Source organism: Littorina saxatilis, linkage group LG3 (assembly GCF_037325665.1).
Source record: "Littorina saxatilis isolate snail1 linkage group LG3, US_GU_Lsax_2.0, whole genome shotgun sequence".
Lineage (NCBI taxonomy): Eukaryota > Metazoa > Mollusca > Gastropoda > Littorinimorpha > Littorinidae > Littorina > Littorina saxatilis.
Genome location: NC_090247.1, coordinates 64,733,015 through 64,747,337, shown reverse-complemented (window position 1 = coordinate 64,747,337; position 14,323 = coordinate 64,733,015). Strand labels below are relative to the sequence as shown.

The 14,323-nt window shown below is 40.3% G+C and overlaps 1 protein-coding gene and 1 long non-coding RNA gene across 3 annotated transcripts; one reads left to right on the top strand and one right to left on the bottom strand.

The window, feature by feature from the left end:
- Positions 1-237: 237 nt before the first annotated feature.
- LOC138962951 (soma ferritin-like) lies at positions 238-6,554 on the bottom strand. The gene is made up of 4 exons (XM_070334918.1): positions 6,314-6,554; positions 4,620-4,766; positions 2,754-2,879; positions 238-947 (listed from the first exon to the last, which is right to left on the bottom strand). The coding sequence occupies exons 1-4, from the start codon at positions 6,416-6,418 to the stop codon at positions 807-809; spliced, it is 519 nt and encodes a 172-aa protein (XP_070191019.1). The 5' UTR covers positions 6,419-6,554; the 3' UTR covers positions 238-806.
- A 219-nt stretch (positions 6,555-6,773) lies between these two features.
- On the top strand, positions 6,774-13,150 carry LOC138962952 (uncharacterized). 2 transcript variants are annotated; one of them, XR_011454666.1, is made up of 6 exons: positions 6,774-7,668; positions 7,958-7,999; positions 8,533-8,620; positions 9,539-9,640; positions 10,261-10,307; positions 11,270-13,150. It is a non-coding gene; the product is annotated as an uncharacterized lncRNA (long non-coding RNA). The 2 variants fall into 2 exon arrangements; XR_011454665.1 differs by having other exon boundaries at positions 6,775-7,668; positions 8,533-8,611; positions 11,270-13,148.
- Positions 13,151-14,323: the final 1,173 nt, after the last annotated feature.

Sequence of the window (14,323 nt, the reverse complement as noted above, 5' to 3'; positions counted from 1 at the left end):
TTTCCATGGCCTCAAACATTTTAGTCAATGATTTCTCCAACGCCATTTTTGGGGCTACATGGTTGTGACTGTGACGCATTTACATCTACAATGTACATGTATGCAAGTGTTCTTTTTCATGCAAGTGTTCATCTAAATGCAAGTAACAGTATGTCTCCGGTATGTATCCACACACATACAGAACTGTAGAAAGCACTCCACCTCTTGCATCAGATTTGATCAAGACAACACACAGACTTTTTTTGTACTTTTTTTTTTATTATTAACTTTTGTTTTACTGTATCAACTCTTCACAGACAACGGCATCCAAATCACATCCATAACTAATCAAATCAAAAAGTCTTTGGATTCTTTCCTTTACAATAAAATCACATCTTTTCCTTTGGAATCATTTCTTTGTCTCTGTTTGCATACACTTTTCTGAAAACAATACTTTGTGTAAATGTAGAAAAACTCGAGTCAAAGTGAAAAACATGCACAAAAAAAGACAAACTTTCTCGTGAGATTTAACACCAAGATGGACAGCTTTGTTCACAATGAGATTTGTCCGGACGTAAGTAAACTAAACGAATATACTGAATACTTCTATTGGTATGAGATTCAGAGTATTTTCTCAAGCAACTTTTCCTTCAAAAAAAAAAAAAAAAAAAAAAAAAAAAAACCTGTATTTCAAGGTCTTTATTGTCCTCAGGCCGTTTTGCACAGAATTTGATGCCGAGTGTGTGTAGAGATGTTGAAGCCAAAGAGGTGGCTTGCTGGTAGTGTGATAGAAGTACACCCCAGCGTTGTGACGGAACGAGTGCGTCTCACTCTCCGAGAGACTCCTTGTCGTACATGTACTCGCCCAGGCCGGGTCCCACACGCTTGAGGTTGGTGATGTGGTCGGCGATCTCCTTGATGGACTTGACCTGTTCCTGCAGGTAGTGACCCTCCAGGAAGTCCGTCATCTGAAAGCGGGGTAAAAGTGGTGTGAACAGTGGCAGACACAGGGGTCGGAAACGGACCATATTCGGAAATAACTCAGTCAAGTTTTTATGGGTTGTGGAAGAGTTCTTTCTTTCTTTATTTGGTGTTTAACGTCGTTTTCAACCATTCAAGGTTATATCGCGACGGGGAAAGGGGGGGGGGGGGGGGGGGGGGGATGGGATAGAGCCACTTGTTAATTGTTTCTTGTTCACAAAAGCACTAATCAAACAAGAAGAGCAAACGCTCGATCGAGTCACTTTCGCAGTTCTGAATATTATATGAGGCATCAGATGGACAGGAAGAAATTGCTATTCACAACACAATGAGTCACGTTCACATAAAATTTGAGCCCGGTCACTTTTATAGTTTCCGAGAAAAGCCCAACGTTAAGTTGTGTGTTGCCGAACAGAAAAGGCTAGTTATCTCCCTTGTTTTTCTGATAACGTTCGTAAAAGGCTACAGATGTAAATACTTTGATGTAAAGAATAATCCTACAAAGTTTCAATCACATCCGATGAACTTTGTCAAAGATATAAAATGTCTAATTTTTCCTTTGACGCTGACCTGTGACCTTGAAAAAGGTCAAAGGTCAACGAAACCATCGTTAAAGTGTAGAGGTCATTGGAGGTCACGACTAAACAAAATATGAGCCCGATCGCTTTGATAGTTTCCGAGAAAAGTCCAACGTTAAGGTGGTGTCTACGGACGGCCGGCCGGACGGCCGGCCGGACAGACTAACACTGACCGATTACATAGTCACTTTTTCTCAAGTGACTCAAAAATTGCTCCAGGGGCTTGCAACGTAGTACAATATATGACCTTACTGGGAGAATGCAAGTTTCCAGTACAAAGGACTTAACATTTCTTACATACTGCTTGACTAAAATCTTTACAAACATCGACTATATTCTATACAAGAAACACTTAACAAGGGTAAAAGGAGAAACAGAATCCCTTAGTCGCCTCTTATGACTTGCTGGGGAGCATCGGGTAAATTCTTCCCCCTAACCCGCGGGGGGGTTGTGGAAGAGTTGCTTTCCCTTGTTTCCATAGAAACACTGAGGCAAGCCTACAATGTCACGTGGAGCTTGCCTCAGTTTTTCAATGAAAAAGCAAAAAACAAGGAAAAGCAACTCTCATAAAATATTGAGTTATTTCAGGAATTCTTCTTCTTCTTGTTGATCAATCAGATGGAAACGCCGGTTCTCCGCGCAAATGTTCCCGTGCGCTGTAGGTCGTCCAGACTGCCATAGAGCTTCCCTTGCACCGTGGTCGCCTCCGCATTTCAGGAATTCAGATCTTTCTTTCTTTATTTGGTGTTTAACGTCGTTTTCAACCACGAAGGTTATATCGCAACGGGGAAAGGGGGGGAGATGGGATGGAGCAGGAATTCAGATCTTGCTATACTTATTACATGCCATGAAGCACAAACTCTCCGTTTTGCACAAACACACAGTCTCTCTCTCATGTACGTACACACATATGCTAACACGAACATGCAACACCTTCCAGCATGTAACGTGTGTGCCAGAGGTATGTCTGTGCAGCAGCCACTAACCCACCTTGCAAATATAAGGCTATTTTAGTATTTAATTTGCCTATTAAGGTGCCAAAGGCTGAAATCATGAAATTGAAAAAAACGAATGAAAACATTCACCCCTGTTTTCTGCCTATGGCATCAGGAAATTGACCCCATTTCATGATGCCTTTCGCTTCAAGACCTGATTTCATCCTATCTTATGGGGTCACTGTATTAAACACAATCTGGCAATCAGACTCAATCTTACCTGAGCATCGTTATGTCCAGCGGACACCTCGTGGAGGTCAAGCAGCGACTGGTTGACGCTCTTCTCCAGTGCCAGGGCCACCTGCATAGCGTCCAGACCACTGCCCCACTCATCGCGGTCAGGCTTCTGTTAGAAAAAAACAACCATGCAAAACTGTCAATGTAGTAAAACAACATAGGCGCCCGAACAAAACATGACACAAAAGGATGCTTTGCTCTATCCTCTACAACCCTGGCACATTGGAAGGAACATGACACAAAAGGATGCTTTGCTCTATCCTCTACAACCCTGGCACATTGGAAGGAACATGACACAAAAGGATGCTTTGCTCTATCCTCTACAACCCTGGCACATTGGAAGGAACATGACACAAAAGGATGCTTTGCTCTATCCTCTACAACCCTGGCACATTGGAAGGAACATGACACAAAAGGATGCTTTGCTCTATCCTCTACAACCCTGGCACATTGGAAGGAACATGACACAAAAGGATGCTTTGCTCTATCCTCTACAACCCTGGCACATTGGAAGGAACATGACACAAAAGGATGCTTTGCTCTATCCTCTACAACCCTGGCACATTGGAAGGAACATGACACAAAAGGATGCTTTGCTCTATCCTCTACAACCCTGGCACATTGGAAGGGTGTGCATGTAGAGAGAGAGACAAAAGCAGTGAACAGTCACGAAACAAAAGAGAATAAGACCAAGGAAAGTAACTGCAATGTTGTGGTAGCAACTTGAGCAAGCACAGTTGTCTCCCATAAGAATCAGAGTCGAGGATTGGCCCTTTTTTCTGTAGATAAGATGCCGAAACAAGAGTGCAAAAATTCTTTTTAGAAGAGTCAAAACAGAATGTATCGATTGAACACTGGATTTCCTTTCTTTGAGCCATGTGACGTCAGAGGCCGATAAAACTTCATATTTAGATCTCGACAGTCATTGTTCACCTCGACCGCTAGTGCGGTCTCGGAGGAACACTGACTGTATCGATCTGTGTAAACTGTCATATTATGGTCAAAAATACAAATAACGTTTTATTTTTCATATTGGTAACTTCATTTCAACATTTATTTACCTATTACATGTATTACACTTACACTTTTGCAGCAATAAGGCTCAAACTCCGAAACAGTGCTGTGTGAAACTATTCAATCACAACCCCCAATTTCCTACACATGTCTATCGAAATATACTTGAACAGCTTTCTTTCTTTATTTGGTGTTTAACGTCGTTTTCAACCATTCAAGGTTATATCGCGACGGAGGGAAGGGGGGAGATGGGATAGAGCCACTTGTCAATTGTTTCTTGTTCACAAAAGCACTAATCAAAAATTTGCTTCAGGGGCTTGCAACGTAGTACAATATATTACCTTACTGGGAGAATGCAAGTTTCCAGTACAAAGGACTTAACATTTCTTACATACTGCTTGACTAAAATCTTTACAAAAATTGACTATATTCTATAGATACAAGAAACACTTAAAAGGAGAAACAGAATCCGTTAGTCGCCTCTTACAACATGCTGGGGAGCATCGGGTAAATTCTTCCCCCTAACCCGCGGGGGGTTTCAACACTACTGCTAAAGTATATTTGACACTAAGTACAGTGGAACCCCTCTTTTTTCACACCAACATTCTAAGACAATCAGCTCTTAAATAGGTGGGAGTGTTACATTAATTAAAATGGTGTTAAATATACAGAGGTTACAAACAGAAAATCTGAGAAAACAAGGTCTTCAAAGGAGTCTTAAATCGGGGGGTCTTAAAAACAATGGGGGTTCCTTTGTATCACAACCATCAGTAAGAAGAGACTAAGTATAGCTAAGCCTTCCACAGGCAAGCGCTTCACACATGTATGCACAAACCTTGATGTCCTGAAGAACGATGCGACCTCCTCGCTGGTTCTGGAAGGTCATCAGCTTCTCTCCATGTTCACGCTCCTCGTCAGACGACTTGCGGAAGAACTTGGAGAACCCAGGCAGAGCTACGTCGTCACGGTCAAAGTAGAACGCCTGCAACAAGCAAGAAATGTCATTATTTTATACTGTGTGAAAAAAATACATGGGGTATAGTATACTTAAGGCTAAGAAACCGCATTCATGAAACAACAAAAGTAATCTTACTGCAGCAAAGTTTTAAACTCTGACAGGTAAATTCAGATGATACGGGAATTTAATAAATTTATATAAATCATTATTTTAACCTCATTTGCAAGTTATGAATATGTATCCATACTTGGTAATGATTTACGATAAGTATAATTGTACAGCTGAAAATTTTAGAATTTATGTGCATTTTGGTGCCTTATCCACTTTTAGTTTTATGCAAAGTTTTATGCATCCTTCTTCAGGATGAAAACAGATCACATAGTTCTCTTGTGTGGTAACAGTTTGCTGTCAAAGTAAAGCTGTATGTATGACAGCTTGCAAGGACGGCTTTCTTGTGCATCGACCATAATCGCGTGTCGGCCACAGGCACCCAAAACATGGACTGGGTGGCCGAGTGGTAACGCACTTGCGCTCGGAAGCGAGAGGTTGCGTGCTCAGGCCTGGGTCAGGCCGCAATTTTCTCCCCCCTTTCCTAACCTAGGTGGTGGGTTCAAGTGCTAGTCTTTCGGATGAGACGAAAAACCGAGGTCCCTTCGTGTACACTACATTGGGGTGTGCACGTTAAAGATCCCACGATTGACAAAAGGGTCTTTCCTGGCAAAATTGTATAGGCATAGATAAAAATGTCCACCAAATACCCGTGGGACTTGGAATAAAGTTTAAAAAATTCCATCTCACACGGCATTAAGTCTCAATGCGCCACTAATAGTCAGAATGTTGACCCTGGGCGTTAAATGGAAGAAGAAGAACCACGCTGAGAAGAAGAACATCTTTTGTTGCCCAAATGATTATGTTTTGCTTCGTCTGCCAGAAGCTGTGACAAATTACAAAACAGGGAGAGAGGGGTGTTAGAACTTATAGAAAATCGGATTCAACGAGTATTTTTCTTGCAATAAACAAGTTGAATTTCGTTGAGTCCCTGTTTCGTTTGGCAATCTTCTAAGTGTTGTATAATAATGAATGAATCGGTCACGTGCTCTCAACGTGAGCCTCCGAGTCCAAACACGGGAACGAGGGCAGGTCACAATGGCGAACGGCCTTGTAAACAACAGCACGAAGCTTACTCCGCATCTGATCTTACACTTTTATGCGTCGTTCAAAGATCATGTACCTTGGCAGTGCCACACACAATTTGTCCCATGAGTTGGTCAACGTCGATACCATGAAACATCTCCCAAGGCTTTAAATTTGTCGTCGCAAAGCTTCATCGATTTTCGACCTTCACTTTTAGCCACAGGTTCAGAGAATCAGATGACTCGGCACAAATAGATCTAATGTTTCGTCAACAAGCAATAACATAAATAGAAATCCGTAACATATAACAATCAAAAGTAGTCTAAATTGTTGAGCAACCTCCACTGGATTCACAGGGATAAGTGGCAATTCACGCTTGACCGAACCAGTCACCAGCGAGAAACTTCACAAAATGAGATAAATGTCGGCCCACTTACCATAGACTGGTAGCAGTAGCTGGCATGGAGTTCCATGTTGATTTGACGGTTAACTCCGGCCTCACACTCGGCATGGTAATTCTGGCGGCACTGACTGACAGCCATTTTGTCGGAGAGATTCGGTTGATAAGATGAAACACGAGAAATGTCGGAAAAAGGTGTATGTTTTGAGACAAACCGAAGAGTATTTGCCCGTACGTTCCCTGACGCAGCAACGCAAATACAACTACGCCAAAATTGCAGCGACACAGCCTTATATATGTTTCGTGACGTCATTGAGATGTAGCAAGGTCATGGTCGTTTGACTTTGAGGTTCTGCGCAGGGTGCCGGAATTTCAAAACGTGACGGAGTGGCTCGGGAACCGACGAGTCGGTGACGGAGCGGCACTGAGGCTCGGGAACCGGTGTATACAACATTTCAGTCTGAGTATTCACGACTTGTTTCCGTGACCTTTCGAATTTCATGGGGGCTGCCATTTTGGTTTTGATGCGCTTCCTTTTCCGGTTTACGTATTTTCCGGTTTAACATAGCATTTGCGTTTTTTTGTCAGAAGAGTGATATTTGGTTATGAAGGAAGTCAAGTCCGCCATTACCTGCAACCTCAGTTGAGTGTTTACTTTGAACTTAAACTTGAACCGTAACAGTGTGTAGCCAGTTCGCAAGACCTGTTCATCTTCCTACCAGTTCCAACTGTTGTTATCAATGGGTCGCGCAGCTGGAGGAAGTGTTTATTTTCATTTGGAGCCCAACTTCAGTTCAAAACCAGTCAAGAACTGGCCTTGACATTCGTTTGGAACTTAGTTCAACGAGTATTTTCTCGAACGTAACTTTTGACCCAGCTGGTTGGCATCATGAATTAGACGTACACCGGCAGTTATAAATCATGTTGTGCAAAAGACTGTAAAACTTAAAGAAGTAGAAAATTGTGGAAAATCGGGAATGCTTTCTCAGTTTGTGCACCCTGGCAACATTCATCAGGAAAAAAAACTGCATATGCCTTCCTCTGCAAAACAAAAGTCGCGCGAAGAATGCTGAACGGGCAGCGACGACTAGCTGTTCTTCTTCAAAGTAATAAACTACCCCCCAAACCCTGCAAGTTTGTGCGATTTACTTTGTGGACATGAAGCCAGCAGAGGGCTCAGGAATGCCCACTTAATTCCTTGATTTTACTTCCGTCACAAGAACTAAAAGAACATTCAATGTTCGTTAAACCTGTGGATCAAGTGACTCTAGAAGCGGAGGAAATGAAAATGACCGGCAGATCTGTACAAGATGTTGAATTCTGCCAGGGAAACGAAGCCGCTGTCACGGCAGAGAAGTCTCCGCCTACGAAAGTCGGTAGATCTAGAGCAAGGTAAACATACGTTTTTCAACGCTTGTTCACAAACACACACACACGTACACAAACACACACACGCTCACACCATCACACACACACTTATGAAAGAGATGGAATAGCTGATCGAGTGATGACAATGTTGATTGATAAGTATTTTTTGGTGCGGTGAACTTGAGGCAATATTGTTCTATCAATCCATCAATATATTTTACACTTTCACCCCAGAAATAAAGCACGTGTACACATATTGAACAAAAGAACCATTTTAAGCTTCCATTGGTATTGTTTCCTCTTTTTTTTGCAGACATGTTGGCAGGAAGTGAGTGTTTCACCCCACTCTTGCAAGGTAGGTTGATCACTGATGACAAGTTCTGATTGTTTTTCCTTTTTAATATTAAACGGATGACAATCCGTACTCTGCAGATGGATCTAACCGAGATGGATCTAACCGATACACGGAAGCAACATTGGGAACACACTGTTATTCAGTCTGTGAATAGTTCATGTGTGAGGGGTATTACTGCAAGTACGTTCACTAATGTAGAGAAATAATTTTGGACTCAAACTTCAAGTTAAATTGTTTCTGCTGTCAGAGCCATCTTTCTGAAGGAACAATATTTTACATGCCACTGGATTGTTGTATATTCCTTATTTTGCAATGACAGGCTCAGCTTTCATTTGATTGTAATGTGTTTCTTATTTGAAGCTTTGTATCATAAAAGCTCTGTAGAAGTGTTGCACTTGTTTTGCAGACTGCATTAGGCGTGGTAGCTATTGCACCTCCCCCCCCCCCCCCCCCCCCCCGCCTATTTATCTAACACACCCACCCACACACATACACAGGGTGCTGACAAAGGATCTTTTTCTATTCTGCTTCAGGCCATCGCTTAATTTCTTGCAGACTGAGGAGCAGAGGACGTTTGAGCCGCTCCTAAACCTGAGGCACACAAGCCACAAGGTAAATAAGGTATCAGTATAAAAACAAATGTTTTCACTTTGATTTTTATCGCATCATTTTTTTTAATTAAACTCTGTAAATTGTGGCAATTACACATTATGCCAATAACATTATTATGAAGAATGAAGATTTTCAACTTATCATTGAAGAAATGAAATCAAGCATTTTTGTTCATTCTGTATTTGATTATTATTTTCCAGTCTTTGGGTTGGCATAGTGGGTAAAATAAGGGTGAGGAGTGTGGGTTGGTGTTATTTTTTCGGTCTTGGTGATGTAATATTTTTCCCACGGTATTCATGGTTATGTTTGACTTTAGTGCAGATTCCAGAACAGCCTCTTAAACTGAAAAGCTACAAGGTCAACAATATAAACAGGTTACTGGTGTCTCAGGCATTGATGTTTTTAAAAAGATTTGCACAGCAATTTATGTGTTTGTAAACAGATAATGAAAATAAAGCATAACAACTTTTATATTTTGTAAGTGGAATTAAATGTTTTCATTTTTTATTTTGAAGTGTTTTTGTATTCAGGTTTTATTGGATGGGTGGGGGGGGGGGGGGGGTGGTTTTGGTGGTTCTGACTTTTTATGATGTAAGGATTTTTTTCCTTAATTAGTTATTTAATTAGTTTATGTAGGGGGGGCCGAGGGGGGGGGGGGCGTGGGATTTAAAGTGTATTTCTGGCTTTCGGAGAGGTGCTAAATCTGTTAAAATGGAAATGAAATAAAACAATTGGTGGTGAGGGTTATTACAAAAAAAGTGAGGATTATTTCTCATACCTTTTTATTTTTTACCCAAAAATTATGTTACTGAAATTATTCATTAATTTTTAAAGAGGCAGACTGTGAGACAGGTGATGTAATTGAAGTTAGAATATCATGAGATGTTACTTACATGTACTTTCTTTACAATATCATCTAATTTGCAGACTTCATGGCAGCCACTGACCTGACGATATGACAGCCATGAATTGAATATCAAACGCAGAAGAAGAAAAAGAAGAAGACAGTCTAACAGGAAAATAATTCTGGTATGCTCATAATTTCTATGCCAGTTTGAAAAAAGTCATGAATTGAAGTTTACCCAGGTTAGACATTAGCATGTCGTAATTGTGACAATGAATGTATCCGTAAACGCACCAAGAGACTTACTTTGAAAAATTGAAGTCATGCATCGTCAATATGACTACAATCACAAACTGAATAAGGGGAAATCATGTCAATTTGGTGGTCTGGATCATCAGCTGTTGCTCATTCGCTATAATGGTCTACTTGACAAAGCCCGTCTTCATGTGCTTCTTTGTTTCTTTATACCTAGTGTAGACAACATGTAGGCGTTTGCAGACTGTTTATTGTATTGCTGTTGTTTGTTTGTGAGTAAAACTATGGTGTGACCTCAATTGTTTGAAATTTGTTGTGTATGTTCTACTTTGTGTAAGGTGTTTCTCCATGCCCCCAGAAGAACCGACATTATATTAAAACCTTCATACCCTGAAAATACTTGCATACTAGATGTTGTTTCTTATTGTAATGATTGGGGACAGGCAAGCTCTTAAATTGTGCAAGCCATCAGAAAACTGTCAAGTCTGATTTGCTAGAACAAGCGATATTAACACGTTATTAAGATGAATATTTGATTAAATATGTGCAGGAACTACTTCAGCAGATTCATATGGCCAGTCTCACAATGCAAGGAAGGTGAGTAAATTGAATTATGTCTCTCCCACCTGTTCTGTGTTTAGTGTCAGCCGTGATTACCTGATGAGAATTTGAAAACATGTTGCTAACTAACATGAACCCAACCATGAAACGTGATGTAGGTGAGTAGCCCATCTAGAAAAACGAACCTGTTCTAATTCCGAATTAGAACAGGTTCTTTTTTCTAGATGGGCTACTCACCTACATCACGTTTTATGGTTGGGTTCATGTTAGTTAGCAACATGTTTTCACATAGAATATGGTGGGCACCTGAACAAATATCTGCACATTACAATGAAGTCTTACTTTTTAATCTGATGGTTTAATAACCCCCAAAAACCCAACCAACCAGCACCCCCCCCCCCCCACCCCCACCCCTCCAAGAAGAAGCTCACATAACTACCAACTACACAATTTCATTACAGAATCAAACAATGGGAAGAATCAGGATTCAGCAGTGCTAGGTCGTTGGGGGGGATAGCTATCACTAGGCACTCAGCAATGAATAGTTGAGGTTTTCACGGACATTAACAAAATCCGGTAACCTACGGACAGTAAATTTCACAGGGAAGGGAACAAGAACGTCAAAAATGGAAAAGTATGTTCTTTCTTTCAAACCATTGATAGAGCTCTGAAGCTTCACACAAGTTTTGCAGAGAGAGCACTCGGCCTCTTCATTTTTGGCACTAAAACATGCGCACACACAAAAAGAAAGTTTTTAAAAAGTGGCACCGATGTATTCTCACACTCACAGCCTTAGAATATTGCAGTTTGTATGTTACCAAATTGAGGCATGATTTTACTCCATACCTGACCAAATCTGCGACAGTCGGGCAAACTTCTTACAAGTCGGATTGGGCCTTCAATCAAATACTCAGAAACCAGCAGCTACTTTAAGTAATACTAGTTTTGTTGTTATTTTTTACAGCTTGTACTGAATGTGTTTTCTTTTATCTCCTCAGAATCGAGTCAGCCAGAGAAAGACCATTGAGAGGGAGAGCGCACAGTAAAGCATATATGGCATGCACTTCGGTGGACCAGTGCCATCATCTTCATAACAAGAGATGCAGATCATATTTTCTTATGTTTAAGTATAGCTGTTAGCAAAAGTATTTGACGATTCTTGGGTACGACTTTCGTGTTTAATCCTATTAGCTTGTGTACAGCCCCAAAATCTGTTTTATTTTGATTTATCATTTATAGTTTGAATTTTTTTTAATGGAATTAGTCCAAATGTAAATACATCTAAGGTTGCAATATTGTTTTTTTGTATATATACCCTTAAAACTACCTCTTCGTGTAAACAAAATTTAATTGTAAAAAGAAGTGTTTGTTCAAGGGAGATAATTTGAAGCGAATTTTTTTTTTAAATCAGTAAAACTGCGTAGTGACATCCTCAATTAAATAAAAAGAATAAGGAATAAAGGTATACACACAGGTTGTACCCATTTTCTTGATTGCACTGCTTTTAAGTAGAAAGCTTTTTTTCTCAGAATTATTTTACAAATAAAATTCAAGGGAGGCAAGAATTTTTTTTCTTAGAATACTGTACACATTTAGTAAAGTATAATTTACAAGACAAAACACAGGGTTTTTTGGGTTTTTTTCTGTGCCTACTACTTGACAAGAGAACCACGAGATTTGTGCAGATTATTTAAAATTTTCTGTACAGTATATTTTACAAAGACAGATCCATACAATATATATAATTTTGTAATAGATGTTTTCAATTTGTAGGTATGGTTTTTTTTAAATCAACAGTTCGGATAGCCACAACAAGTGTGTATGTCTTGTGATTTGAGAGCTTTAGCACTGGATGCTTAGAATCCTCTTGATCATTTACTTCAGTAGGTAAAGCCACCTTCTCCAAAATCTTCTCTCCTATTCTGTGCTTACTACAGTGGGTTTGACAAGAGAACCACGAGATTTGTTTTTGTACATATGTTGCTTTTATTCTGTACACTTTAATGATTTAATCCTATGTGCACATTTTTTTTTAACTGTGTTTTTGTTTTTGTTTTCCTGTATTCAAAGTGTGTATGGAAACCACAACCTGTCACAGCAGTATTATTAATCTGGATCTCCCTGCTAAGAACGTAATTAACAGAACGTGTGCATGTAGCTAAAGAACTTAAAAAGAATTTCTGCTACTTCACTCAAAATACGTCCATCCTCACACTCATATTTTCTTAAAATAATATTTGTTCATACAAACATGTTTGCGAATTATTCAATTTTGCGTAAAATATTCAATTACGATTTCTTTGTGTGTTGCAAAATTATGTAATAAAATTATGCAAGATCAAATTCAAAACAGCAATAAAGCTGCTGACGGCAGAATACCTCTGTTGACTTCTCTATCTGTTGGGTCAAACTATGCCACAGACATGTTTCTTCTAGTAGCTCAATATTACGTGGTACAGTCTCAAAGACAGAACAACGCAATAACCTTTTTTTGTGTAGATTCGATTGACTTTTTCCTGAAATAAAATATTCATGAAGCCGGTTCTGACTGAGTTAATATATTTCTGGAAAGCTGAACAACGCAATGCGTCTGTGACTGGTGAAGAAGCAGAGCTGGAGCTTTTTGTATTGTTTGTCGTTGGTTTTATTACACACGCACTCACATACGGTCAACAAAATGTTGCATGTTCCTGCTTGACAAACAAATGCCTGCATACATGCGTGCACGTACGAACGTACGAACATTCATACCTGTGCAAACAATCTGCCACTTCAAGTTCAACACCCAAACCCCACACATTCCTCCAAAAGGAGTCTGAAGTATAATACTGGCATTTGTGGTATTGAACGAGGACCTCAACTTCCATTGTCTAGTGCATGTGGGTCTCATGTTGTACGTGTGAAACCACTTACTTAAAAAAGAAAAAATCTTGTAAGCTTATCAACAAAAAACGAACAATTATATTCTTAAACGAACTGGTTAGAATAACAGATTTAGGAGAATGCAATGCAAGGAACATCATTATCTAATTCGGTCGATGCTTTGATCTAGAAAAGCACCCACTTATTCCAGTATAATAGAGAGAAAAAATCCAATTGAAAAAGTTCCAGATCTAGACAAGGCAAGCACTAGCAGCAATTTTAGCTAGCAAACTCGAACTTGCCCTGCATTCATGCAAGGTCGAACCACTTTCCCTGCCTAGTGGGGGTTTGGCGGGTAGAGGGCCGGTGCTGGCACACTCGGAGTGAAACGACATGTCACCTACTTCGATAGCTTCTCCGGATTTACGTGTACAAACAGCGTCCGGGTTTACCGCTTCGATTCTAAACCCTGGTTTCTCATGTTGGTAACAAACTGGCTATTTGTTTATCAGATGTGTCGTTGTTCCACATTAAATGATGCTAGAATGCAAGATCGCAATCATTTGGTTATCAAACCAGGTTGTGTTCTTTTTTTCATCACCTTTTTCCGCGCAAACAGTTTTGCGCCATTTCTTTTGCGCAGACTGGGCGGGACAGGAAGCGGAAGCGCATCAAAATTTCTGATTGGACAATGATGCCGACGCCCACTTGACCCCCACTACAATGTCAAGGTCGGAAAGTCGTGAATATATAATATATATCGAGTCAGTCAGAAAGCTGACATTGGGAGAAATCTGACATCGCTACACCGGACAGTCGCCACCTCATCACGTAATAATCGCGCCATTGCCGCGGAAATACAACTTGAGTCTTAACTGACATGATTTCAACTGAGTCAGTCTAAGTCTAAAACTGATCAGCATTAATCTTTCTCAGTGCCCCCCCCCCCCCCCCCAAAAAAAAAGACCATAGATCTTTAAATTAGTTAATTTTATAGAACAAAATCTTTAAGAACGACTCATCGCCGGCACTTCGACTTGAAACTGAAATAAAAGTACCTTGCGGAGATCCGAGTGCCGGACCTCGAGCCTGGGGCTCCGTAACCGGCTCGCCGGATCTCCAGCCTCGGCGATTACAAAATAATTCCGCTGATTTCGCTGAGTCATTTAACGACTGTAGTAATAGGTAAC

Bases quoted from the DNA above. Each gene is read 5' to 3' on its own strand.
- LOC138962951 (XM_070334918.1), bottom strand. From the start codon at position 6,418: ATGGCTGTCAGTCAGTGCCGCCAGAATTACCATGCCGAGTGTGAGGCC. The intron at 4,767-6,313 runs GTAAGTGGGCCG...TGCTTGTTGCAG, and splicing joins GCTACTGCTACCAGTCTATG to GCGTTCTACTTTGACCGTGA. The intron at 948-2,753 runs GTAAGATTGAGT...CCCCGCTTTCAG, and splicing joins CTGGACATAACGATGCTCAG to ATGACGGACTTCCTGGAGGG.